At 40.0% G+C, this 26,318-nt stretch overlaps 1 protein-coding gene across 1 annotated transcript in view; it reads left to right on the plus strand.

Moving 5' to 3' along the window:
- kcnq1.1 (potassium voltage-gated channel, KQT-like subfamily, member 1.1) overlaps positions 1-26,318 on the plus strand; it is a 53,594-nt gene that overhangs the window by 11,817 nt on the left and 15,459 nt on the right. Inside the window, exons 3-10 of the mRNA XM_073464936.1 lie at positions 7,441-7,567; positions 8,068-8,146; positions 9,393-9,489; positions 16,354-16,494; positions 20,222-20,332; positions 23,824-23,919; positions 24,115-24,231; positions 25,748-25,886. Of these exons, the coding sequence (XP_073321037.1) occupies positions 7,441-7,567; positions 8,068-8,146; positions 9,393-9,489; positions 16,354-16,494; positions 20,222-20,332; positions 23,824-23,919; positions 24,115-24,231; positions 25,748-25,886 (907 nt within the window). The remainder of the gene's footprint in view (positions 1-7,440; positions 7,568-8,067; positions 8,147-9,392; positions 9,490-16,353; positions 16,495-20,221; positions 20,333-23,823; positions 23,920-24,114; positions 24,232-25,747; positions 25,887-26,318) is intronic.

The following is a 26,318-nucleotide window of genomic DNA, read 5'->3' on the forward strand; positions in this document are numbered from 1 at the left end:
AGTCTGGTTGTGCTCATGTAGTGTGAAGCAATCAAAGGCTGAAAGACTGAAATTTGAAAGTGATTCTGGCAACAGCTGAAGAGAGAAGAGAATTGCTTTAAACACCAGCCTTAAGACTCGTGGTATACTCCCATAAAGCTTATATGGATTAGTGTAGCACTTTCACAGACAAAACAACTTGTGTTCCTGCATGTTAAACTGCCTCATGTTGTGATGACAGCAGGTATTTGTAAGAGTATCTGTTTCTAGAGCTAATGGCTGTGTTGCTCTGTAAAAGGAAGCATCGCACCAGTAAAAGAGGCAGCCCAGACTCAGGGATGAAATGTTGACAGTTAACATCTCTTCAAACCACGGATACATTCATATGGGATATCTCCAGTTATGATTGTGGTGACAAAACTGGGTGTTATTGATGCGACCTCAGGACATCTTTACCCATATTGGTGGCGACCAAAACCTACCTAATTGCCAGAAGAAATGTTCACCAAGCACATTTCTGCAAAACCACAGAAAAGTTCAAACTGAACGTTTCATTATGTGGCAATTTCACATCTGTTTAGGTTGAATTTTCTATTTCCCTCTTGTCACAACACTGTGCTTATGCTCTGCTTAGGTTCGTGCACAAAAACCACTTGGTTAGAGTTCGGAAAAAATCATGGTTTGGCTTAAAATATCTGGTTTGGTCGGAGATGGTCCAACTTCCTGTGAAAAATAGCAGGTTATGCTTGCCACAAAATCTGCCAGAAATGTCCCCAGGAGTCCTTAAAAATATCCAGTTGTGTGACTCAAACTGTGGTCGGCCGTTTGGCAGCCTTGTTGGCTACAATAACGCCACCACCACCCCCTCCTCGCCGGGTGTTTTTGATGAGACCTCGGTGATTGGGATACAGCTGTAAGGTGACAAGAAGAAGACAGTCAGCCGATGAAAATAATGCAGGTTCATTGCAGGTTCAGGATCACATCATGTTTATATACATGTTTCTGTGTATTATTCGCCTTAACGATGCACATAATGTGTGTGGGGAAAAAAACATTGAATGTAAACAAAGCCATGTTTGTTTACATGAAACCCCCACAGTGTGTCTTAAATGATCCTGATCAGATATAAACAGAGTGAGTGAGATTGAAAAGAATCTAAAATCTCAAGAGCAAGATGCACCTTTTTATCTTCTAACAGCACTGTTTACACTGTAGATACAGCCTGCAGCCTTTCCTCCCTCTGCTGTCTCCTGATCTGATCCTTCCTCTGACTTTCACCATCTGCTCAGCACTTCTGTTTTGTCTGCTTTTGTTGGCTGGCATCTGCAAAACAGGCCCGATTCTTATACTATATATGTGGTTAAGGAGGGTTTTTGTTGCCATTACATGCCACCAACCTATTAAAAAGTGATAATGACGCTTATGAAACAATGCAGTTGTGTGAATGGCAGATGTGTCGGATAACCTTGTTTATTAAAGGCCTGAATAAGAGTAAACAGATGTTGAATTAATTTTCTTTGTATATATATTGTGCGTACGTGTATAAGTGTTACTGCAACATCGTCGTGAATGTTGCTAAAACAACAAGTATCACAACTCAGTTTTTGTTGTTTGAAAAGCAATTTCAAGGGTAGACTGACCTAACTGCTGCCTGACAAAAAACAATTTCGGGACCCTACATAGGCATCTATTTCTACAGACAGTTTCAGGGCGCCCCGCTGGCCTAAGAGGACGAAGGCTCCTCCTCTCGAATCAATAGTAAATGGGATAAACTTAACCCCGAGACACCAGCTGCTGAGCACAGGAACTGCTTGGGTGATGCTCGAGTCACTCAGGCTCAGACAAAAGAAACCCCCAAGAAAGGATAAAAAGGACTTGAGGATTTTCTTTAAAGGAGGACTGGAGCATGCCACATGTGACAAGTTCACCTTGGCCCGAGGATAATAGGATGAAATGGTCATGGTGCTTCATGAGCTGGAGAATCAGAATCTCCAAATCCTACAGGTCCAGCGTTGGATTCATAGAGGTTCAGGCTGCTGCAGAGGCTGCTGTGTGTGAGAGTCAGACCTGTAATTAAAAAGGGAAGTGTGAATTTTGTTCCTAAATAACACAATATCATGAAATATACATCTTATAACAAAATGTTTTTCAGCCTTAAGTTCGCCCTCTGGAGATGTTTAATCTTCTTATTCTTCTTTTCTACACAGATAATGAATAATTAAAATTTGCTGTGCTGCTAAACCTACCAAAAGCTCAAACATTCATCTTTTCCAGCCTCCCTCCCAGAGGGACTGTTTTGTACTTTGTGCTTTCTAGTTTAGATTTGCTCTGACCCTGCCACTCTTTCATTCTCTCCTCCTCCATCACAGAAGCATCTTCTTTGTCTTGCCTCTTTCTTCCTGCACATTCAAGGTTAACGGAGACCACTCTGTTCTCTACTCGGAGAAGCAGCAGTGGCTGACAGTGTTTGTAGTGGTATGTTTGGCCAGATTCTTGGCAGTTTGCCCAAAGGATTCACATTCTCAAAACAACTTTGTTTGTTTTTAGGATCCACAGCGGTTGTGAACTATTAAAAAGTATTGCTGCATTTTATCTCATTCTGCAGAGAAGTCCTGGGAACAAAACACATTTCACTTGAGATTTCACTAACAGAAGATGATCAAGTCTCTTCTGGATGCAAATTATGTTTTTGTAAAGAGAGCATGAATGCGTGTTGGGCTGGAGGGATGATAGAGGTGGAGACTGAACGGTGGGATGCAATGCGGGTTGGATGAAGGGATGAACCGTGGGTCGAATGTCGATCACTGATTGGTTTAGGTTGGAGCTTGTTGTGGAGAGGAACTTGGGGAGTGATACTCAGTGATGGGGGAATGATTAGACAAGGTATACTGGTTTTATTGTCCCCCCTGTGGTTCCTCTAATGAGAGAAAGAAGGTGAGGCAGAGCAGAGACTGGAGGGTGAGGGGTGTGAGAATTGAGAGCTATCAAAGACAAAGGCTTTAGGTACAGGTAGTTGGATGGGGATGGGGATTAGTCTTTGTTCCCAAATCAAACTTATAATGATTCACAATGAATCCATCATCTCTAACTAGGTGTTCAAAAATCATTGCTGCGAGATCCCCATACTCACTTTGCCTACGGTATCACAAAGTAGAAGTTTTCTCAGGTCCAAAGTTGGACCTATTAAAACATGATTGAGACCTGATCCAAATCGGCTTGCAGATAATTAGACTTGATCCAATATGCGGTCGTCCAGAACAGACCTTAATCTTATAACCAGTTTAATATCTGCAAATCAAATTCCAAAAAAATATTTTGCATTTCATGGCAGAAATATTTCATAAGCTACTGATTTCCTAAACTACAGTATTTCCTCATGCAGTGGTTTTTGAAGGCACCATGTGATCGGAGCTGATATGCTCGAATCCATCCCGATCTACTCAGGTGTCAACCATCAGCTAACTAAGACCCTACCTGCCTCGTTTAGGGAATAGTTTGGACCCAGTCCCACTCTGGTCCTGTGTCGAGTCTCATTTCCTCATGGACCAGTAAGGACCTCTATCACATGATGGCCATTAGCAGGTGGATTTTGCTCTGTTGTCATGCTGTAGGTGTTCAAACTTTTCATTATTTTGAGCCAATAAAGTATCACAGCAGTCAAACTGTCACAAAATATCATCTGCAAGATTTGTGTACATTGACAGTGTTGTTTTTTGTGCTTTCAGCATGACTATATTTTCTGCCTGTACCGTGTTTCTTTGACTGAATGAAATACTCTTATGCCAGCTGGTTGGAGCCGGCTCAACTATATATTTCCCTATAAGGACAGAGAGACAGTCAGGTCAGCTTTAGGGTGCAGGTCCCAAAGAGGGACATCAGCAGAGTTAGGTAATTTATAGAAGATGAGACATCCCATAGGGGTCGGAGGCCGACCAACTCCTCTTTCACCTATTGGATAGATGAACCCTCATCCACCAAAGTGACCAATTAGAAGAAGAGGTAGGTGCAGGCTAAAGTACTTTAAAAAGGCCCGCTCAGACAGAGAAGGTTAGGTGGGTACTTGTAAGATTTCCTAGATCGAAGGTTTGGTAGGATTTCTGGTAGAGCAGAGGGCAAAGCCTTAGGCAGAACTTTGTCAGATATTGGGAAAACCGGGTGTGGCCACACTGGTTCAGACGCAGGCTTGAAAGCTGTTTCAATAAAGATTGCTCTATCTTCCACCTAGCTTTGCCTCCAGAGATTCTTTTATCACCAAACTACACACCAAAGGAAGACAGCCTAGAAACAACAATGGCAGGTGTACAAAGTTCAGGACCTTCACACTAAAATCTAAGGTTCACATTTACTCTGTGGTTAGGGTTTAGACAACAAAAGCATATGCTAGGAAAAAATAGTTTATTTTGTGAAACAGTCACAAAATCTACATGATTTACTTTGGTTAAGGTTTAGGAAAGATGTTGATTTCACTTGTATGTTGAAATAAATACAATTGTATCTGTTGGATTCATGAACATGGACACAAACTTGCTTTGATGCTTTGAGTGATCAGCTTCACTTTCACTTCACTTCACTTCGCTTTGACTGTCAGGAAAAAAGTGGCTAAGTCACAAGTTCTATTTATAAAGTCGGAAAAAAGAATTATCGAGCTGCTGTGGTTCCAGGTTGTTTGAGCATTTTTAGGAGCTGTTCAAGGTCCTAAAAATTATCTGTTAAGCTCAACCTTTAAGTCAACACCTAGAGTTATCTGAGAAAATTATAATTTGTTAATGAAGATCATGTCGTGCATTCAAAAGCCCTGGAAGGAGCAGGTAAACAGACATCAGGGTCATCTGCTGTTTAAAAGGTCAGAATTATCTTTCCACCTCGACCAAAAACAACTGTTTTGATTCTCTTCTATGCCTGTTTTTGAACCATCCCTGTTTGTTAATATATTCCTTATTTGGATAGACCATTTGTTTTTTAACCTTGAAGCAGAAATCCTCACTGAATAAATTAATATACCATTTATTGCTTCCAAGAACACAACTTAACATATTACTAATCCAATTTTTGTTTTACAAGACGTGCTGTTTTATATTCACTGACACTTTAATCTTTGGCTCCGATGAAGAAAAACACCTCCAATAATTTCAAGCTGAAAATTCTCCGGCTCGACAACAGTGAACACATCTCCTGCCTGAATCCCAGTTTTTTCCTCCCATTATTCAACGCGAAATGATCCAGTCACCATTCAGAATCTGTGAAAAGCTAGTGATTCACTTTCAGACAGCTTCATTTCCAAACCCTTGTCAATTATTAAGAGACATGTGGAGGTAATTGCATTCACACCAGTTCATTAATTTCCACATGTTGGTGTAATTGTGTGCGTTAATTGATTTTTTGAATCCATTTGTCCTCGAGGAGCAATGGAGGAAACTTGCATGAAATTAAAATAGAGAAACTCTAATTAAGAAGCTTTAATTATCTGGGCTCCATGTTTGGACACATTCTGTCTGCTTGTGTAAATTATTGTCATGCAAATTCAAAACAGGAAGAAAATGAGGAAGTAATCTAGATGTGGTACGGTGATCATGAAGCTACCACCAGCTTAGCTTAGCTTAGCTCAAAGACTGGAAACACGGGGGAACTTCAAAAATTCACTAATTAACAATGGCATTTTGTGATTTTATGAGCGATTATGTGTGTGATTATTTCCTAGAGTCACTATGAGGTTGCCAGGCAATCAGCAGAGCAGACCAGGAAGTTACTGCCAAGACATTGTCCTGCACAAAACACATAATAAAGTAATTATGATATGATCAAAGAAGGAAGTGAGGCGACGTGGCGGTGGATAGGGTGGATGGATGGGTCAAACAGAACTTTCACCAAGGAATAATAATAATAATTAATAATTTGAATTTACATACATAGGTTTACTCACCTGATTAACTTGATTTTGGTGGCCCCTGTGGAAGAAAGTGGTATGACTGCCTTATGTCTAAAGATCTGGCTCGAATGTGCATTTGTTTTGGAAGTGGGTGAAAGAAAGAGGCAACATATTTTTAGTAAGGGTCGACCAATATGACTTTCCCAGGGCTGATAACGATTATGAGAAATCAAGGAAACTGAAAAACGATATTTGGGGCCGATATTCATTTGCATTAAGAAATACAAATCTTTTTTTTTCAGTGATTAAATAAAGTTGAATTAATTCAAGTACTGTTTTAAGTACTTCACTTGAGTATTTCCATTTTCTGCTACTTTATACTTCCTCTCCACTACATTTATTTTATAACTTTAGTTACTTTGCAGACACAGATTATTCAGTGCTGATAGGCTATTACTTGTGACATGTAACCAATCAGATAGCGAAATGGGCGGGACATTGATAAGACCTCAGAGTGGTGACTACAGACAGAGAGAACATGTTGCATCAGAGCCAAAGAAGTTAATTTTTAAATCTATTATCGGTAATCTGACAGATACTACATGCTAATCAGAAAAATGCTGAATATCGGCGCAATAACTGACCAGGCCGATAATCGGTCAACCCCTAATTTTTAGTTCTTTTCTTTGTTAAACACAGCTGTTTGCAGGATGTATAGCGATGGGTTAATGTATCTACTTGTGGCTATGTAAGATTAATAACTGTAGTATCACACTGTTTTTGTGCCGTACCCTTCCACCAGATTTCAGAGCAGCTTCAACCTTTAAGCTGAGAGACCCCACAGCTCATCCTCAGCACTCTGCCACAAAAAAACAATTTTAATTGTATGACTTATCCAACCTGGATATGTCGGAAAGTGGCCTGGTTACAGGCAGTAAGAATAATATAACTTTATAGAAAAAAACAGTCTTCTTGCTGATGGTCTTGTCTGCTTATGTAGGTCATATAGATGCATCCAAATTAAAGTGAGACTGTTTCATAACCTGTTAAAAGTTCTTGTAGTACGTTTTAAAATTCCGGATTAATTGGCAGATGACCCATTTTGTTGTTTTGGTATGAGTTTGTGTTGCAGACCTGCTGCCGATGGCTTCATATTCACTGCCAAGATACGAGAGTGGTGTCTATCTTGTCATCTCACTTTTAGTGAGAAAGCAAATAAGTGCATTTCCCAAAATTTGAATTTGAATGTAATAAACTCATTGAAATTAGCAGAGCTGAGAAAAAGGAATTGATCAGTTGTGTGGTACAAATTAAACAATGATAAATGGTGTATCTGTTGAGCAAGAATCAATAACCTTAATGAACTACTGAAACAGGTTTTGTGAGAAGCTCCACTTCAAAACAAAACAGGCAGTTGAGAGAACAACTGTTCAACCACTTCATCTATAATTCAACAATATCTGTTAAAGCACACTTTGTTGAAGTCTGAGGTGTTGCTGCACTGCATGACCTGCCACAACATGTGGTGGTGGATTTTTTTTCCAGCTGTCCTTCTCCCTCATTTGTCTGTTCTGTTTCCCTCATTTCTCTGACAGGAGATCGTCCTTGTGGTGTTCTTCGGTGTGGAATATTTTGTCCGCCTCTGGTCGGCAGGCTGCCGCAGTAAATATGTTGGCATCTGGGGCCGGCTGCGCTTTGCCAGGAAGCCAATATCTATTATCGGTGGGAACACAACCCTTATGCATACACACATACGCACGCACACATATCTCTACAGCAGGCACACAAGCAGACGTCTCACTCTCCACCCACACACAATATTTAAACAATATCTGTAATATATCCTGAGCTTTATCCCTAAATGAAATATCTCAGACAAATTCAGCATGAAATTAAAACAGGCCCCGCAATATTATTTTTCCACCTTCCTTTTTATTCATGAAATTGGAACCTCCAGGTGTTTTTTAAAATATGCAGCAATGAGTATTAGCATTAATATTATTTGTAACCCCTCTCACCTCAATTGATTTATAGAATCATTTTGTAATGAAAACCAACGGTAATTTCTTAATGGAGCACTTTCCATCCACTTTTTAATATATGCAATTTTCCAAAACCTCATATGGAGGATGACACCTGCTCATTTATTCTGCACCTCTGTATATTGAACATCTGCTTCTGCTTTATTTACACTTACAGCCCCTCATTCTCTATCAATACAGATCTGATTGTAGTTGTTGCCTCAGTAATTGTGCTGTCCGTGGGCTCCAAAGGCCAGGTGTTTGCCACCTCTGCTGTAAGGTAAGAGACACAGGTGTGCAGGTGGTAACCATATGGCCAATGTATGTGGACACACTCCCATTTCCAATTGTTTTTGAGTTCCTCCATGCCCTTGAGAACACAGTTACAAGGGGTATAAATCTCCCCCACTGAAATGGGATAACCCTTCAAGACCCTCATATGTCATCAAAGTTGTCGATGGCGTTTATATAAACAAACTGGACCGGACATTTCCAATATACCATCAGCTGTGGTGATTCCTCTTGTGTTACTCTGGCAACCCTGGTATTATCACAATGCCATTTATCTGGTGGAGATAGAAAAGCACAGACACTCTCAATTTGTTCACAACTTCACACTGTCATTTACGTTATCAAATAAAAAAAGAGCGCTGCATCATTACAGGGCCTCTAGCAGTGCTAAATAGGCTAACATTAGCAACCAGTCTGCGCTGATATGAGAGGAGCGGTACAAAGTGCAGCAACTTCGCTGCTTAACTTTAGTTAAATTTCGGGCATCATATGCCATCAAAGCTGCAACTTTGAAATACGTAAAAATGTGAGTTTGTCATGCACAAATCAGCAATAACAATGTAACATCAGCTAGCTAGTTAGTTAGGAAACTATTAGCAATTGTTTTATGCTTGTTATAAAGAACACGACAATAACACGTAAAAACGACAGAGAGTTCTCATAACCCTTGGTTTGAAATGTGCGTCTAAGGACTGTGCCTGCGTTTGGAGGGCAGCGTAGCTCTAACACTTCACCTAGTGTTTTTGGAGGGGTAGGCCTTTGCAGACACGTATGCTGCCAACATTTTTTCTGGCAATTGGGTTGTGAGGGTTGTAGACTGAATAAATCAGTATAAATTAGTTTGAATCTCAGAGTGCTGACATGGTTTTCCCAGTTTGGTGTGGAAGCACTTGCCTGACCAGCACCTCACCCCCATCCAACACCAGTGGTAAGAATGAACTAAAAGTGAGCCAGGTCAGGCATGACATCAGTGGCCAACCTCACCAGTTCTCCCAGGAGAAGACACTACAGCCAGGCTCCAAAATCTCATGGAAAGCCTTCCTAGAAGAGAGGAGTCTCATACAGCAGCAGATTAATGCCCATGGTTTTGGAATGAGATGTTAAACAATTGCATATAAGTGTAATGTTTGGGTGTCCACATACTTTCGGCTTTATTTTGTGTGTGCACATGAATACCTACATGCTCTTGGTCTGAGTACAATGTCAACTTTTAAACACTTTTGTTATGTTTCTAGAGGGATTCGCTTCCTGCAGATCCTGCGAATGCTCCATGTGGACCGGCAGGGAGGAACGTGGCGTCTCCTGGGATCTGTTGTCTTCATCCATCGGCAGGTACACAATCACTGTTTTTAAAATTGCATTTCAGGTCCTAAGGCATGGTAAGCTGGATGCTTTCTGTCAAGGGATTCATGGCATTACCTTGTCATGTATTATTTTTCACTACCACATGGTGCAGAATCTCTAAATGGGAATGCATATTACAACAAAAAGAATATTCAGCAGAGCCAGATGAAAAGAGCAGGATCTTAGGGACGACAGTCCCTCCAGAGAATCATTCAGCTGAGACACAGAGGTGGCCGTGATTACCCCGAGTGGCCACGGTAGATGTCTTCACTGCCAGTGTGAAAACAGAGAGTGATGAAGGTGTGCAGAGCGTCAGGGATGTATCTCATCCAGTACCGCCTGCTGTGCTTCCTTGTATTGGCCTTGGCTGATGACGATATTGCTCCTGGCTGAGGGTGGCCATTAGCAGCCATTGACCGAGTCTGTAAACAAAGTGAGTGTCGGTGCAGGCAGATACTGTGGCCCTTTCACAAACTGAGTCCTACCAGCAAGCTACAGGGTGTAAATCAATTCACTTCAGATTGAGGATACAAAATAACAGGCAAACTCTGAGACGCACTAACTAGGACACATCTGTCACCATGGATACTGTGCACTCATGACTGCTTATGAAGCTGTTGTTGTGTTGTGTTTCCCTGCAGTAAGCTCATGTCCCACAAGCAATCACTGTGTAATAAAACAGATTGTGCAGTCTTTATTAAGTATAAGACGTATCAAGTTAGTTTTGATAGAACATGGTTATGTTTTTATTAACACTAATCTGACTGCACATGCTATGATACTGAACTGACCATGAAAAGGCAGCGTGTAGGAAAAGTGTAGCAAAGGTTCAGGCCAGTGGTTTTACAGCAATGTCTGCTGTGAACCTCTTTACAGGTTGTCCTTTTTTGTGTGCATGATTTGTAACGAGTTCCTTCCTTCTTGTTTCTCCTTCTCAGACTGCTTCATCTGAAGTACATTCATAGGCCTAAAGAGGCTACATTATCTGATATCACTGTGCTGCTGTTGTTCCTACAACATCATAATTAATGTTGCTCCAGGACTGTCGATGCAACTGACCAGAAAGAGACAAAGTCCACATAGGTAGTAGGTCAATTTGGTTGAGGGGGCCAACCATAAGACCTTTACAAAGGAAACCGGGGTTTATGCCCTATATGGAACTTACTGTTATATTATTGAGCTATTATTTGTACACTTAGTCGAGATATTATTTTAAGGTTGTTTTTTTTGTTGCAGTAACTTGCCACAGTTTGGATACCTGGTTTAGGCAAAGTACTTAATTAAGTTTAGGAAAATATCTGGATTTGGGTTAAATACATCTTTCACAAGATGACTCGAAGGACACACGCACACCACTTGAACACCACTTATCTCTTTCATTGTGGTACAGGAAACCAAATCTCCCCAACGATTCTAATTCCAGTGAAAAATAGTAAATTCCTGCACACATTTTTCACCTCTGCATTGATAGATTTATTTAAAAAGGTCGATGTTTTGGACACAAAGACTTATGTTGAGGAAGGTCTTAGTGACCAAAACAAATTTGTATTTTAAAAAAATCTATCAATGCAGAGGTCAAAATTGTGCGCAGGAATTTACTCTTTTTCACTAGAATTAGATAATCAGACAATACAAAAATGTAAGTGGTCGTTTGAACAACATTACGCTGTTGAAGGAACAACACCGACATGGCGATATCCTTGAGGCAAACCAAGCAAAAATGAGAGAAAAGTCAGAAAAAACAAAGTAAACTTATGTAGCATCATTTTTACTGTGAGGCCCTCTGATTTATTCACCCCTGAGGATGAGAACCAGCAGTTTAGGCTACTTACATGACCAAAATGATATTTAACAAAGTAGCAAGATTGAATTAAAATTCATATTTAATCCATTATCCGACACCTGCATTGCCGATGCATTCAGGGTAGTGGACAATGTTGAATCAGTACTGGTTTTGCAGACTATTTGAAGGCTTTAGTGGCCAGTTTTACTCCATACTAGCTGGTGATAGACCTTAATATGGCACACTCTTCCCACCCACCAATGGACAAATTGAGACAGAGGAGAAATGGGGCCAGAAAGAAACTGACCTTGGGATACGCAACGTTATACATAGTGGTTGGGCTTTTAAGACATCATAAGCTGAAATGTTTTAGGTAAAGGTAGCTTTCTGTGAGGGCTTGCTGCTTTTATATTCTTTTTTGTCATTGTTCCTTTTTGCACTGTTTTTTTGGCTATAAAGTAATGACATGCTCTGTTAAGGCCCCACAGAGCCCTGCGCTAGGAAAACATAGCAAGCTATTGTACAACAGGCAGCACAGCAGAGGTCAAATTGTCACCAACCAGCTGGACGCTACAGTGCAGTGCCTCCAGTATTTGTTCCTTTGAGAATTTCTAACTATGGTTGAGTCAACAGGAGACATGAATATTTTGTTTAGCCATTCTCTTACACAAACACACAAAACTGCAGCCCTTCTGTGTTAACAGCTGGAGTTTTTAAAGTCAATCGAGTTTCATGCACTCCAATCAGCATCCAGTCTCCGTGCATTTTAAATACACGCCGAGTAACATTCTGGTGCTTGTGGCTTGTAAACACAATTTGCACAGTGGTTCCTTGCTGGCAGGATTTCTCCGGAATGCATTTGCCAGTTCACAGCAGCAGCTCTACACATCTACTAAATCTCTGGCAGCAACTCAAGGAAGATGTACCTGAATGCTTTAGTCGCTTCTATTTCCAGAGAATCACGCTCTTATATGTTGGGAGCTCTGGTGCTGAAGGTGTTACAGGCTCTCGTATTTACTGCCAAAGCTTTGATGCCCAGAAAACATTGAGAAAAAAATGTGTAGTTTTATGAATAATACAGAGACTCACGCTGAGTACCAATGGACCACATGTGCTGTTTGTGTAAGGTAATGTAAGGATAGGTTTATGATGCTTCAAGGGAGGCAAAGAAAGCAGCAATTTCGCGCATCGTTTGTACAATAATCTGCTGCTGGTCCTACGTGATGCTCTGAAACATCTGGGAGTGACATTTTTGGGCCGAGACATGAATAAGAATTTCACTGATCATGAATTCAGGACGATTTAGTGCTGTGAGTGGTTAAATCACAAAGTAGGTGAGAGCAAAAAGGACATTCACTTAAAGAGCTCTTTCACAAAGCAGTAGTCCAATTAGAGTCAGAGGGGATAAGAGCCAAGCCCAATTAGGCCTCCAGAGCAAATCACAGGCAGCTCCTTATTGAATCTGCAATAAGATGCTTCATAGTTATTTTAAATGCAGCGGGGGAAGTCAGCTCTCTGAGATTCAAACTAATGTATACTGATTTATTCAGTCTACAACCCTCACAACCCAATTGCCAGAAAAAATGTTGGCAGCATATGTTTCTGCAAAATACAGATATGTTGAAACTTTACATTCGTTTATGTTTCTTTTCGTTCAAGTTTCTATTTTATGTTGTGACAACGCTGTGCTTTTGGTCTGGTTAGGTTTAGGCTCAAAGACCCCATGGTTAGGGTTAGGAAAAGATCGTGTATTGGCTCAAAATACCTGTTTTTGTTAGTACAAACACAGCTGGAAATTGTCCTGAGAATTTCGTAAAATATCCAGTAGTGTCACGCTTACAAATGTTGAAACACAGTCTTGAACTGCGGTCACTGGCTTGGTAGTTTTCTTGTCTGTAACTCCACCACCTTCCCCTCCACCTCATGATAAGAGTGTCAGGTCATAAATATGTAATGTGAATGTTACATGACACGTTTTGTAGAAATGTCAACATGGTACATAGCCTATGACATGTACAAATCTAAATGCAACAGCGGTTTGCAGAAATGTTAACTGTCGTCATCTTTATCCTGGCGACTGTGCTGAACCACAAGTGATGAGTGATTTTTCACTTTCAGTTTTAACTCAGCTATACTTGATTTCTTTATAGCTGCATAAAGCATAATGGTACAGATGTTTTGTTTTGTACTTTCACATCAGTCATTGGAGAAAGCTGTGTAAACAATACATACTAAAGTAGTATTCATTTTGTCCTGTGATCAAAAGTCAGTGCGAGTTTTAGTCACGTTTTGTCAACTCCATTCTTTTCAATTTTTAGTTAACTAAATCCTGTCAAACACGAAGAAAACAGGGAACATTTTTGTCTAGTTTTAGTGGATGAAAAAAATTAAGCACACTGTAGTTGTGGAACAGGGGAGATGTATGTTTTCCTCCAAGGCTGAAATAATTTCTGCTTCGAGACTCACCCCTTCACTTCTACCAACACTGATGAAACAGCACATGGAAGACTCCACCTTGCAGCCTTTATTTACATTTTATTTCCTGCTAAACTGCAGAAATACAGCTAACTGCCCTCTTTTTTCAGCCGCTTTACTGCACACTTTGTCGCACACTCACTGCTCGCTCTCACAGTCTTGCTCAACAACTCCCACCTCACATGCTGCCCTATTCTTAAAGAGCCACACTACTCTAACACTAGACTAAGATGAACAAACACTAAAAAACACTAAACACTAAACACTGTAACACTAGACTAAGATGTTCACAACCTTTTCGTCAACTAATCTCTTAATTACAGTAATCTGATCAACAAGAATGACCAAAACGTCTGAAAACTGCTGTCAAATACGATTTCATTTTCATCACGCTTCTCTTCAAACTCAGACTTACATTTGATCTCAACCACACACCTGTAAAGTTTCGTGACTGCATTATAACAAATGTTGAGCGTAAAGCATGAGACTACTCCTACCTACCTCTGGCTGCCTTGATCGGACCCCGCCCATCTTCAAACTGTGCCTTTCTGTTTGTATGTTGCACAGTTGTGACTCTTGTGAAACTTGCTGGCAAAAATCTGTCCACAGACACCTGCCAAAATACTCAAAACTTCCTCTGTGTCTATTCCATCTACAAAAGGTGTCTCCAGAGGAAATCTAAGTCCTATACAGATGCGACTGGGCTTGCTTGGGTTTCTTCTTTCATCTGCTATCAGAGGTGAAATGTCTTCAACAAACTCAAGCAAGTCCAGTCACTTACAAATACCATGACCTGGATGACTAAGAATCTTCACCAACGTGTCTCCAGGAGCACATTTCACCATGATGACACACACACACACACACACACACACACACATTACCAACCAATGCTCACGGCTTATAAGAAACTGTTACTGAAAATTAGTCACAAAGTGACAGCTTATATGATAAAGAATGCAGCTTACAGAGTGGTTGTCTGGTCTGATGTTTATTTCAGCAGTACACCGACACATGAAACATTTTCTGATTTGCATACTTATTTTGAACAGAGACAATTCAACAACAAGTTGTTTTAAGCAAGAAAGAGTCGTCGTCCCATTCAGCTGGCCAGGCTACTGACTTTTAACTTCAGCTAAACCCACAAATGCAAGCAATGTCCAGTTGTTTTGAAGATGCTTTTTATACACAGCGTTACACCAATGCCTTTTGTAACTTATTCGGCATAAGTTAAAGGTCCTATTTGTAAGAAAAGTTGATTTTTGAGTCTCATTCCCAACTTGTCAAATAATGACGCTTTGGGATTGTAGGATGGGTTGGCCACCATCCCAAAGCTTCAGTTTTTGACAAGTTTTTGGACTGAGACTCAAAAATATTTTTTTCTTACAAATAGGACCTTTAATACGAGTTCAAATATGATGCAGTGTTTTGGAACATCTTACGTTACTTTGATATCTGTGTGACGTGCTGTTTCTGTGTCTCTAAATATTTTTTAGCTGCTTGGCATCTCTCCTGACAATAATGTTACTACACACTCACTTTTTCTATTTGCTGCATTGCACTGATTTTGAAGTGAGTCCAAGTGTCGACCCCTTTGTTTTCAGTCCAATCCCCGCTGTTGCCATCATGTACAGTACCCATCACTGTCTCACATTGGCCGAGCTCCTACAGCCATCAGCTCCAGGCTTTAAGCTCAGTTAGCTACGCGCCGCTGGGGGGCAAAGTCACAGGCGTGCAGGAAGAGAAACATGCAGCCATCCAGTGACAAGCGAGAGATTCGGATTTCATGATTGTTTGTTGTTATTTTAAAAAATGTGTAGTTTCATCCCCTCTTTTTTGTCAATAATATTGTATGGAAGTTTAGTCACTGATATAGTTTAATGAAGTAAGTTTGGTTTCTTTGCCATCTCGTCTTCATCATGGAAAGATGTTGACAAAGATAATGTTGATAAATCATCGTTTAATAATTAGTTACTACATGTGTGTGAGTCCTTAACAAAGATAAGAAATTGTTGGTGAACAAAAATAGTCCCTAATAAATGCACTTACTTGTACTTACTCCTACTGAGGTAAGAATCTGCAATTCCCAGCTGTTTTGTCAAAGCCCTTTTAAAAAAAACAACGAACAAATGGGCTTGTATTTGGTCAGAAAGTATTGAGAAACTCTTTTCAGGAGATTTGTTGAAAATAGGAGAATATAGAGTAATGTCACTATTCCTTCAGTCCAACATCATTCTACCAAACTGAAACCACTGAGCTTAAAGTGAGTGGGAATCCATCTTTAGTTCATGAGTAACACAGGCCAGAAGAGACAGCAGAATAGTCAGAATTTTTTTAATCATCATATTCACAGCACATTTACATGAATATTCACACCCATATGTCATATTATTAACAAACACAGTCACAGTAGACTCCAGGTGGTCAAATGGTACATGGATATGTGAGCAAACAGGAGGGATGGAGTAAGAAAGTATATATAGATTATATATAGAGAGACAGATATATGGTGTTCTTATGAAATTGTCTCTTTGTTGTTTATTGAGTTTGAAATATGTCACGTTTGTGTGAATATTTGTGCGTATTTATTTCAGGAGCTGATCACTACCTTATACATTGGCTTTCTGAGCCTGATCTTCTCCTCGTACTTTGTCTACCTGGCAGAGAAAGATGCAGTGGACAGCAGCGGCTCCACCGAGTTTGGAAACTATGCTGATGCCCTGTGGTGGGGAGTGGTAAGAATCTGTGTGCGTGTGGATGTTTGCCTGCCTGTGTGCTTGCGGATTTTGCTTGTGGCGGTTGTGTCAGAAATGTTTTGTTCACTACTCCCGACCAGGGCCTCAATATTTACTATACTTAATAAGACCTGGTCCAGTCACTATGTACATGTCTGATATACTGTATGATGAAGTTTGAGTGACTAGTTTGCAGAATTAATTAATTAATTTAGGGAATAGTTAGACATTTTGGGAAATACACCTGAGATAAGAAGATTGATTCCACTCTCAAGTATGTACAATAAATAACCACCAATTTTACACATTAAACTCTGTTTACAGGTCTTGGGGAGTACAACTGCATACGTGAAAAAAGTAGTATAAAGCTTTTTGTTGCTCCATAGGAAACTGCATGTAATCTGAGAAACAGCCTCCAGTGACATAACTCAGTGGCTAAGTTGCATTGTGGGCAATATAGGCACCAGGTTCTGAAAAGGAAGAAGAATGTGTGGAATAAAAAAGGCGATATCTATCGATAACAGTGTTATGAGAGTGCAATGCAGACTGCTTTTCAAAACCTGGTGCCTACATTACCCATGATGCAACTTAACCACAGAGTGACTGTGGCTAGTTTATCAGATTACATGTAGCTTCCTCTCAAAAGGCTTTATACTACTTTTTTCACATATGCAGTAGTAATTTCAGCGACTGGTAAAGACACTTTAATGTGTACAATTGGTGGAGTTACACTTTAAGGTGTAGCCAGTGGACTGTTAGCTTAGCATAAGTAGGCACGTGCATCTCTAAGGCTCTTTGATAAATACATTGTATCATCTTTGTTTAATCCACACAAAAACTATGGGGGTATATTGTGCCTGATAAGAGCAGGGGACAGATCCTAGCTAGCCATTTCCCCCTGCTTAAAGTATTTATGCTAAGCTAAGCTACCCACCTGCTGGCTACAGCTTCACAATAAAGGTGCAATATGTAAGAATTTTAGTTTAAGACATTCAAAAATTAACCAAAATGATCAACAGAATGTGAAAAAATAAAAGTTTTGATGTTAGGTCTAAGAAATCTATGTATTGTGTTGCAGAGATTTCTATTGAAGCTAGCATGCTAACCTGCTAGCCCCTATCAATTTTGTACCCCAAGAGGTGATAGACCGATAGTAAACAAAACCATCAGTCATTCACAGCTCTGAGCTTCCAGTCTGGCTTGATTCAGCTAATACGAACGCTAGCTCCACAGTTAACTGAGGTAACCGCTGTTAGCGGTTACTCTGGTGATATGCTACCCCGTACTTGTTTGGAGTATAAATTCAACAGATGCTCAATTCTTACATATTGCATCTTTAACAGGCAGACATTAAATTGCATCAATAAACTCATTTATCTCTCAGCAAAAAGGCAAATAATATTTCCCAAAAATGTCAAACTGCTCCTTTAAATACAAGTTAATATAGTCAACTCTAACTATTTAATTTATTTTACTCTTGTCAATTATCTGTTCAATTTCTGTAATTAATTTGAATTATTTATCATTATTTTCAAGAATGAGATTCTCTCAATCGGAATTTTTTCTGATCAAATTACACAGAACTAAGTTAAACTGCATCACCGTAACATTAACATGACATTAATCGTTTTATGTTTCAGAGAAACTGTAGTTTGCTGCTTTTCTAAATATTTATTTTTTGTGACTTACTCATCCAGCCAGCAGTAAGATTCTGCAGTAAACACTGACTTGTTTTAGACAGTATTTGGCAAGTGAAAGGTCAAATATAGACTCTGTTTCATCTGTACTACTGTTGATACAGTAGGAGTTGTACTGAAACCCTTGGGCACATGCAGTGGGCCGCTAATACGAGCAGCAAAACAAGTAGTGGAGAGGATACAAGATGAAATTTTATTTTCAGACAATAAGTCACCACCCACTCTGCTTCTTAGAGACTTCAAGGACTCTGATATTAAGAAAAGTGTACACATACACGCACGCACGCACGCACGCACACACACACACACACACACACACACACACACACACACACACACACACAGTCAAACAACTCCTCTTTAAGGTTTACTTACAGTAAAGTAAAGAGTTTTATCAGGTTTGGGTCCACTTTCACATGCTCTTCTGTCTCTACTGGGTATACCTCTGAAGATGTGAGGGTTAAAGAGGTGAAAAGGTCAGCGTCGGCCTCATGTGTTACAGTAAAAACTGACAGTAAGCTGATCACATTCAACCAGAATTGTTTATAAGTCTACAGGGACAAGTCCGAATCACAAATCATTCTAGTAATGTACATGTCAAGAATTCTGAACAGTTAAATGGCAGCATTTGGACAATTCCCTTATAAGCCTGTTAGTGGTGATCTTACTTATTTAGAAAAGCCTTTTAATGCTTCTTGTCAGCTGTGCTACCAACCTCTGTTTCCAAACTGCACATAACCTTATTGACAAGTAGATCTGTCCTATGTGACGAAACAAAGAGAGTGATGTAGCCGACTGCATGGCTATGCTGATTGGATGAATTACTTCACGTAGCTCTTTCTTTGGTGATGTAAACAATGCAATTATAGCTTGCAGCATCTTTAATGCAATATTGTGTTTTAATGGGGCAAATGGAGACATTCTTAGGGTATTTCAAGTCTGGCTTTACTCTACAGGGCATTTCAAAACTGAGAAAAAAGATCACAATTTAGATCATGAACCATTATTGCCATTAAACATTGCCATTATTTTCTGACCAGCTCGCCCACCCCTAGCTTTAAGGATAAAATATTGGTCGGTCAGACATCCCGTCACTTTGGACTAGACTGAAATAACTGTTGGATTGATTGCCATGTAATTTGGTACGAACATTGATGGTCCCCCAAGGATGAAGCCTACTGATTTTGGAATGTGTCAGAAACTATTGGATGGATTACAATGATTTTAGCAAGTCTTCAATTTTGTGTCCAAAGTGATATGCTCAGCAGCAGATGTTAGTAGGACCCAGAAGCGGACACCAAGGCTGAGGAAGGTTTAAAGGATTTTTTTCGAATCACTCGGTTGAAGGTGTAATGATGAATGCAGGGTGAGGCTCCGAGAATGACTCCGCTGGTGTAGAAGGGAAGACCACAGTGGCGCAAGTGGAGGGCTTGAGTGAGTGAACACAGAAGCTCAGAGGTTTGAGGACACTGGTGGCAGAGGTACTGGAGTCTGGGTTGCGGTGTTGCAAGAGCTGGTTCCAGAGAAGGTCTTCTCACACTGGCAGGGAGCAACATTAATTTTCTTTCCAGAAAAAAACCCCACTAGAAACAAGAGAGGCTCAAGAAATACAAGTGCTACTAGAGGACCATTGTACCACAGCTGAGGAAATAATCTGGCAGAGAGCAAGGTGAAGACCAGGGTACTTAAGATGGAGCTGATTGAAGCAAATGTGCTGCAGGTGTGTGAGAGGGTCAGCAGCTCCATGTCAATCAGGAAACCACGGCCAGCTTCTGCAGAGCACCTCTGCAAACACACAAGCACAGAGAAACCACAAAAATACCCACCACAAAATCCAAATCATGACACAAAGTTTACAGCTGAACAGCTGATTAAAGAAAAAAAGTTTAAAATGCTATGGATGGTTTTTGCTGTTGAAAGGATTTATTTGTTTTTGTTTTGCAATCAACCAACTGTTAAGAAGTGCCGGAAGATTCCTAACAGCAGTGTTTGAACCAAGCCTCTTGTATTAATTACTTTTTTTCTCAAAGGTGACAGTGACTACTATTGGATATGGAGACAAAGTGCCACAAACTTGGATTGGAAAGACCATTGCATCCTGTTTCTCAGTCTTTGCCATCTCCTTCTTTGCTCTGCCTGCAGTAAGTAGAAAGAGAAACTGCTGAACCGGGGCATCTTTCAGGCTCATTGTCAGTCCTTCTCTAAGGTTTCTTGTCACATGCAAATGTTATTAAGTGAAAAACAATCCCTGATAGAAAAACTGTATTATTTCCGTGAACAGCATGCATTAATTAAACATGAGGCCTACTTAGGGCTTAAGTGAAGGCTGTCTAAACCAATATAACAGACTAAATAAGCACATAGCAAAAACATGCACATGATGAATGTCTGGGTGCTGGGGCTAGCAATAATGCTACTACATGCTAACGATACAAACAATATGTCATGTGAAAGCTGTGACTCTACCGATTCCAACAATATAAGTTTCATCACTCCACACCCAGAACTCACTGAACGAGCAGCTGAAGAAGAGCAAAAATTAACTTCACTTTATACAGCCATAACAATAAATGATGTCTTACTTTTGCGGTTTTGTGATCATAAATTGTGTATCAGTGCACTTGAACTCCGCTGCTAACAGCTAATCCAATGTCTTTGTATCACTTTGAAATGATTCTTGACAGTCTCAGACTGTTCCCAGTTGTGGGGGAGGTTTCTAATGTGGAATAGCCAGGGCCTTGCTATTCACTCACAGTGTATTTACTATTTGTCTACTCGTTGTTGATGAATGGTGTTGTTGACATTGATTTGGGTTCTGCCTGTCGATTCTATTCGCTCTGACAGTTTGATACAGGTGTCGGTCGCCATTATGGACCTGCAGAACTCACAGCAGAGCATATCCAGATCGCTTTCTTTTTATTTTAATATTATTTTCTGTGTCCTTGCCTTTTTTTCCCCACTCAATGTACGTCTAAATGGCCAAATTGGAGATTATGCCTAATCATGTCTCTCCTAACTTTGCCCTGCTTCACTTAATCAGCAAGAGTCTTAGCACAGAAAGTGTTCAGATGTTGTGCTATGTTTTGCTAGAAATTTTGGGCATCAACTGCATAATTCTAAAGGGGATATTAGCTCAATCAGTGTAACATTTTGTTAATTGAAAATACATTTAATTTGTTGTGTTATATCTTCATTTACTCAGACCCAGTAACATCTAAGCTGATGCTTATATCTCTGTTGGAATTTCACACTTGTGACCTTCAGAATTATGCCAACTTATTCATATAGACCTAGTAGTTTCAGAGATATCCTTTATTTGTTTAATGGTTGCAGCTTTTGAGCAGAGCCGAGGATAGGTTTAGTTGTTTTTAGTGCCGAAATTCTTTCTAATTATGCCTTTTGAGTGCTGCTGGGACCTTGACAAGCTATACAGTGGCTTTACCTTGTACTATAAGTCTCTTACCCAAGGGCGTAGGTTTGGTCTCAGCTTTGGTAGTGACATTACCAGGGGTGGACTGGGACAAAAATTCAGCTCTGGCATTTTCTGTCCAGACCAGCCCACTATATTATCAGCGGACACCACGAAGAAGTCCACAAATCTCGTGGCGTCCTTTCTCACACATACTACAAAGGAGAGTCATATTCCTTGATAGCAGTTAACAAATAAAGCACGTAGCTATGAACTCAAGGACTAAAACTGACAGCTATAGCAATCAACCAATCAATCTTTGTTCATTATAGTGTCAAATCACAACAGAAGTTATGTTATGACCAGGGGTGGGACGAGACTAACGGGAAGAACCCAAAACCAGAGACGGGGTGGAGTTTTTCTCACATCATTACTTACATTTGCACAACAGTTGGTGCATTTCTCAAAACAATTAGTACAAACTGCAAAACCTTGTTGATAACCTGCAAAAGCATGTCACATGCTCAAAATAGAGGTCATTCCTCAAAACCAAGTATTCCTATCAATGAAAGTGTGTGTGTCATAAAAAAAAGTCCTGACACCATCATTTATGAACAAGGTAGTCAAATGGCTTTGTCGTGTTTTCATTAGGACACTTTACTAGTGTTTCCCAATGCAAAAAAGCCAGATCTTTGTGACCTGAAAATGCTCAAGACTATACACTAACACTATACACAGCCATTTGAAAACTACAGTAAAAGTAACACATTTACACACAAATTATACCTATTAGATAGTTATCACCTCAGTAAACAATAAATGAATTGAAAGATTACAATAAATTCAATGGTAAATATTGCAAATTAAATTTATTATTTGCTATAGGTTTACTTGTGTTTTGTATCTCTGTTTACAGCTCATCAGGCCACGTGAATGTTTACTGTTGCTATGGCAACAAGAGACCGCTGACGTTAGCATCTGTTAGCTAGCTTAGCTAAATCATCTGAACAATAATAACCCATAATATCACAATTCGGCGTATTTGAACAAAATCAACCACAACTACCAACAGTCACAGCCCTTTAACTCTGGGCTGATGTGCTGCCACATGTTAGATTGTCAAAGTTAGAAAATAACGACTTCAGTCCCTGAGGAGCTGCGTTAGCATTAGCGGCAGCTGCGTTAGCATTAGCGGCAGCTGCGTTAGCATTAGCGGCAGCTACGTTAGCATTAGCGGCAGCTGCGTTCATCAGTATGCAGTTAGTGAGGTCGCATCACATTCAATGTAAAAACGTTTTTTTACTTTGTTTTGGACATGTCTCAAACATTTAGCCGAGCCAGCCCCAGGCTGACGTTACTGACCCTGTCTGCCTCCACTCGCTCATCATCGTCAGGTCCTCCTCCCTCGTCTCCCGGCGCAGCAGCACCTGTGGCTGCTGGCGGGTCGGTGTCACTGGTCCCAGCACCAAAAAGCTCCGTCAACTTCGCACATTTAGCAGCCTCCACCTCCAGAGACTTCAACTTTTTAATCGCTGTTTCTCAGCTGTTTCTTCCTCTTATCCATTTCAAGTAGCGGACACAGTTTGGAAGATGCTCACTACTACCACTCACTAACGTTACTACTGGCTCAGCAGCAGACAAATATTGGTAGTGACTATTTTGCAATCCTCGAACATTGGTTGTGACATGTCACGACCATCTATATAGAAACCTACGCCCATGCTCTTACCAGATTAATAATGAAGACAAAATGCAGCAGCTCACAGGATTACATTATATTTGATCCTTTTTGTTACTGACTGCAAAAGACAGTTTTAGGAGCCCCAAGTTTTGTGCATAAAGGAATTAGACAAGGCAAGTGAAGTTTATTTTTACTGTCAATTACTGTGATATTCATTGGTTCAGTAATGATAGTTTAGGGTGTAAAATGCCTAAATTATTAGAGCTCAAACTGTGTTCAATTCTTAGTGGTATGAAATACAAGAAGAAGAAAAAGAAAAACAAGGAATCCCTCATATTAAAATAAAAGGCTGATTAACATTTTAATGTGTCTCTTTCACTTAATGAACAACGTGAATAATAGATAATAATAGCATTAAAAAGCACATTATTCCTTAATTTTGGGTTTATTTCTGTCTTTTGGATCACGCAACTGCCTGTACCGTAAGTGCATTGTTAAAACTGAATTAATGAGAAGTAACTGTGCTGTGCTGTTGTTCACAGGGAATCTTAGGCTCAGGCTTTGCCTTGAAGGTGCAGCAGAAGCAAAGACAGAAACACTTCAATAGACAGATCCCCGCAGCTGCCTGTCTCATTCAGGTATTTTATATTCGACCAACAACTACTGAAACGGCAAAACAATACAGCCGGGGGACTGAACTGTCTGAAAGCCTGTTTTGTTATTGAGACCATCGTTTCCTGTAACCCTTACTTCCTTTCTTACATGGCACACATGTTGGCATGAAATGAGTTCTGTTCAACCAATATATTTTGCTATTTCCATGCCCCCTCCAGACAGCATGGAGATGTTTTGCAGTGGAGAACTTGGATTCTGCCACATTCAAGACGTTTTTGAGAAAGAGATCCAACATCCCCGCCTCGTCTCTGTCCACCCCCAAGCCCAAGAAATCGGTTTGTAATCATTTTATGTATTTCACTGTAACTGCTTCCTATATTCGGTTTCCAGCTTATTATGTACACAAAGGCGAAACCAATGTAGTCTGAAGCAACAGCCCTGCAATACCATAAGCCCTTATGAAGATTATGTTCTTTTCTTTTTTTTTTATTCAACTTGAAGAACATTTTGAAAGCTGTAGTTTGTGGTGAATTGAAAGGGACAGCAAGTCTGTCACTAACTGTCCAGTGTAAGACAGACTGAAGGGACAAGAATCTAAATTGCATTAGTTACTGTAAAGATAGCTGTCACAATGTATTTTTGTGGTGACTGAAAACCAAACGGGTTAATAAGACTTGAAATTTGAGTTATAAAAACATAGAATTCCTGTGATAGGTGCAAAATTTGTGTGGGAAATAAATGCAATGAATTAAGGCAGGAAGAAAAGTTACAGCCAGCAGCAATTTAATATTAATATTGATTATTCAATATGACTGCTACTTGGGTATCTGACCAATGCCCACACTAATGAATGCATTTTAAAATGTTTCGATCATGTTCCCCGAAGACTTTGCAGGGCCTCAGGAATATAAATTCATGGTGTCTCCTTCTTTGTGCTCTTGGCTGTATTAAAATTAGTTGACCGCAGACAGTCAACTTCTCAACTTTTCTGCAAAGCAAAAATATTTGACCACGTTTATGAGAGGCTGATAAGTTGACAAAGTCTTTCCACAATGTCACTGTTAACGACAGTGGCGAGCAACATTGTGTGGATCATTTTCAGAGCGATTTAATCAACGATAGAAACACTGACAGTCAACCAAACTTCATCTGAATTTACAGGGAGTCACATTCACAACTTATAAAATGCTTATACTGTGTAACAGAATATTAGGCTGCAAACTGCACATACCAAAACATAATTTTACCTGAGACATACAGCCAAATGGTCTTTGGTGCTGATGGGGTTGACTCCTACGAATATATGAAGAAAATTTGTCTTCAAAGAACAACAAAAAGTGCTGCATACTCCTCACTCCTCCTATCTTTGAAAAAAATTGTGAACCCATATCCTTCTAGTTTTATTTTTGCTTCTCCGTGCAATGTACAGCAGTAGTGGGTTATCATTATCCATTTTCCTGAGCTGTCAACACAGCTGAGCATGCAGCACGTGCTTGGCGAGACCGTTAAAAGAGCATCACACTGCAAAAACTCCAAATCTTACCACGTGTATTTGTCTAATTTCTACACAAAAGCGTTTTATTACACATTAGACACAATTACCTAGAAAGTAGCATTTCAGTGAGATAAATGGGACTTTTTAAAGACAATTTTCACTTGTTGCATTGGGATGTTTTTTACTAACACAAGCAAGAAACAGCTTGGATTCATTGTTTTTTTAAAAACTTATTTCGTGGCATTTTTCCAGTGCAGTGTTGTGATCACAGGTACGTTTTGCTGTTTTTTCACACTGGTGTCAAATAAAACCCTCCACTGGAACACTTTGTTAAGCTGTATGCATTTCTTGGGCAGGTGAAGATAAGGAGGAAGTTGAAGAGCAGCGACAAGGACAACGGTCCAACTTCTCCCACAATTCCTAACATCACCTACGACTCTGTATTTGACAGCGGGAGGGAGCTGAGCTCAGATGTTTACAGCACTGTGGGCACAGGTACCGTACAGTACGTTATCTCTGATGCACCGGCTTGTTCTAATTCACTTCAATCAGTGTGAAAAACTTTACAACAGAAAACTTCCCACTTATGTTGTTGAACAGATGTTGCACTAAACAAGACATTTTGCCAAAATCCAAACATTCTTTTTATGTTTGGTGGATGTCAAACCGGTTAATTAGTTTCCAAAGTAATGTACATGGTTCCATTAAAATCAGAGTAAACACTAAAGATGTGGCTCAGAAATGATCGATGGTGCACTGCCTCTGAACCACATATTCAGCAAAGATACAGTACAAAGAAAAGGGAAAGAGGGAAGGCCGAAGTCAAAACACTGCACTGCTGAACTTACAGAGCATCCCACCACATGCAGCTCTGCTGGATCAATAGTAGGGTGAGGGTGAGGGTGATACATTATAAAGAAGCAATTC

Source organism: Pagrus major, chromosome 4 (assembly GCF_040436345.1).
Source record: "Pagrus major chromosome 4, Pma_NU_1.0".
NCBI classification, from domain to species: Eukaryota; Metazoa; Chordata; class Actinopteri; order Spariformes; family Sparidae; genus Pagrus; species Pagrus major.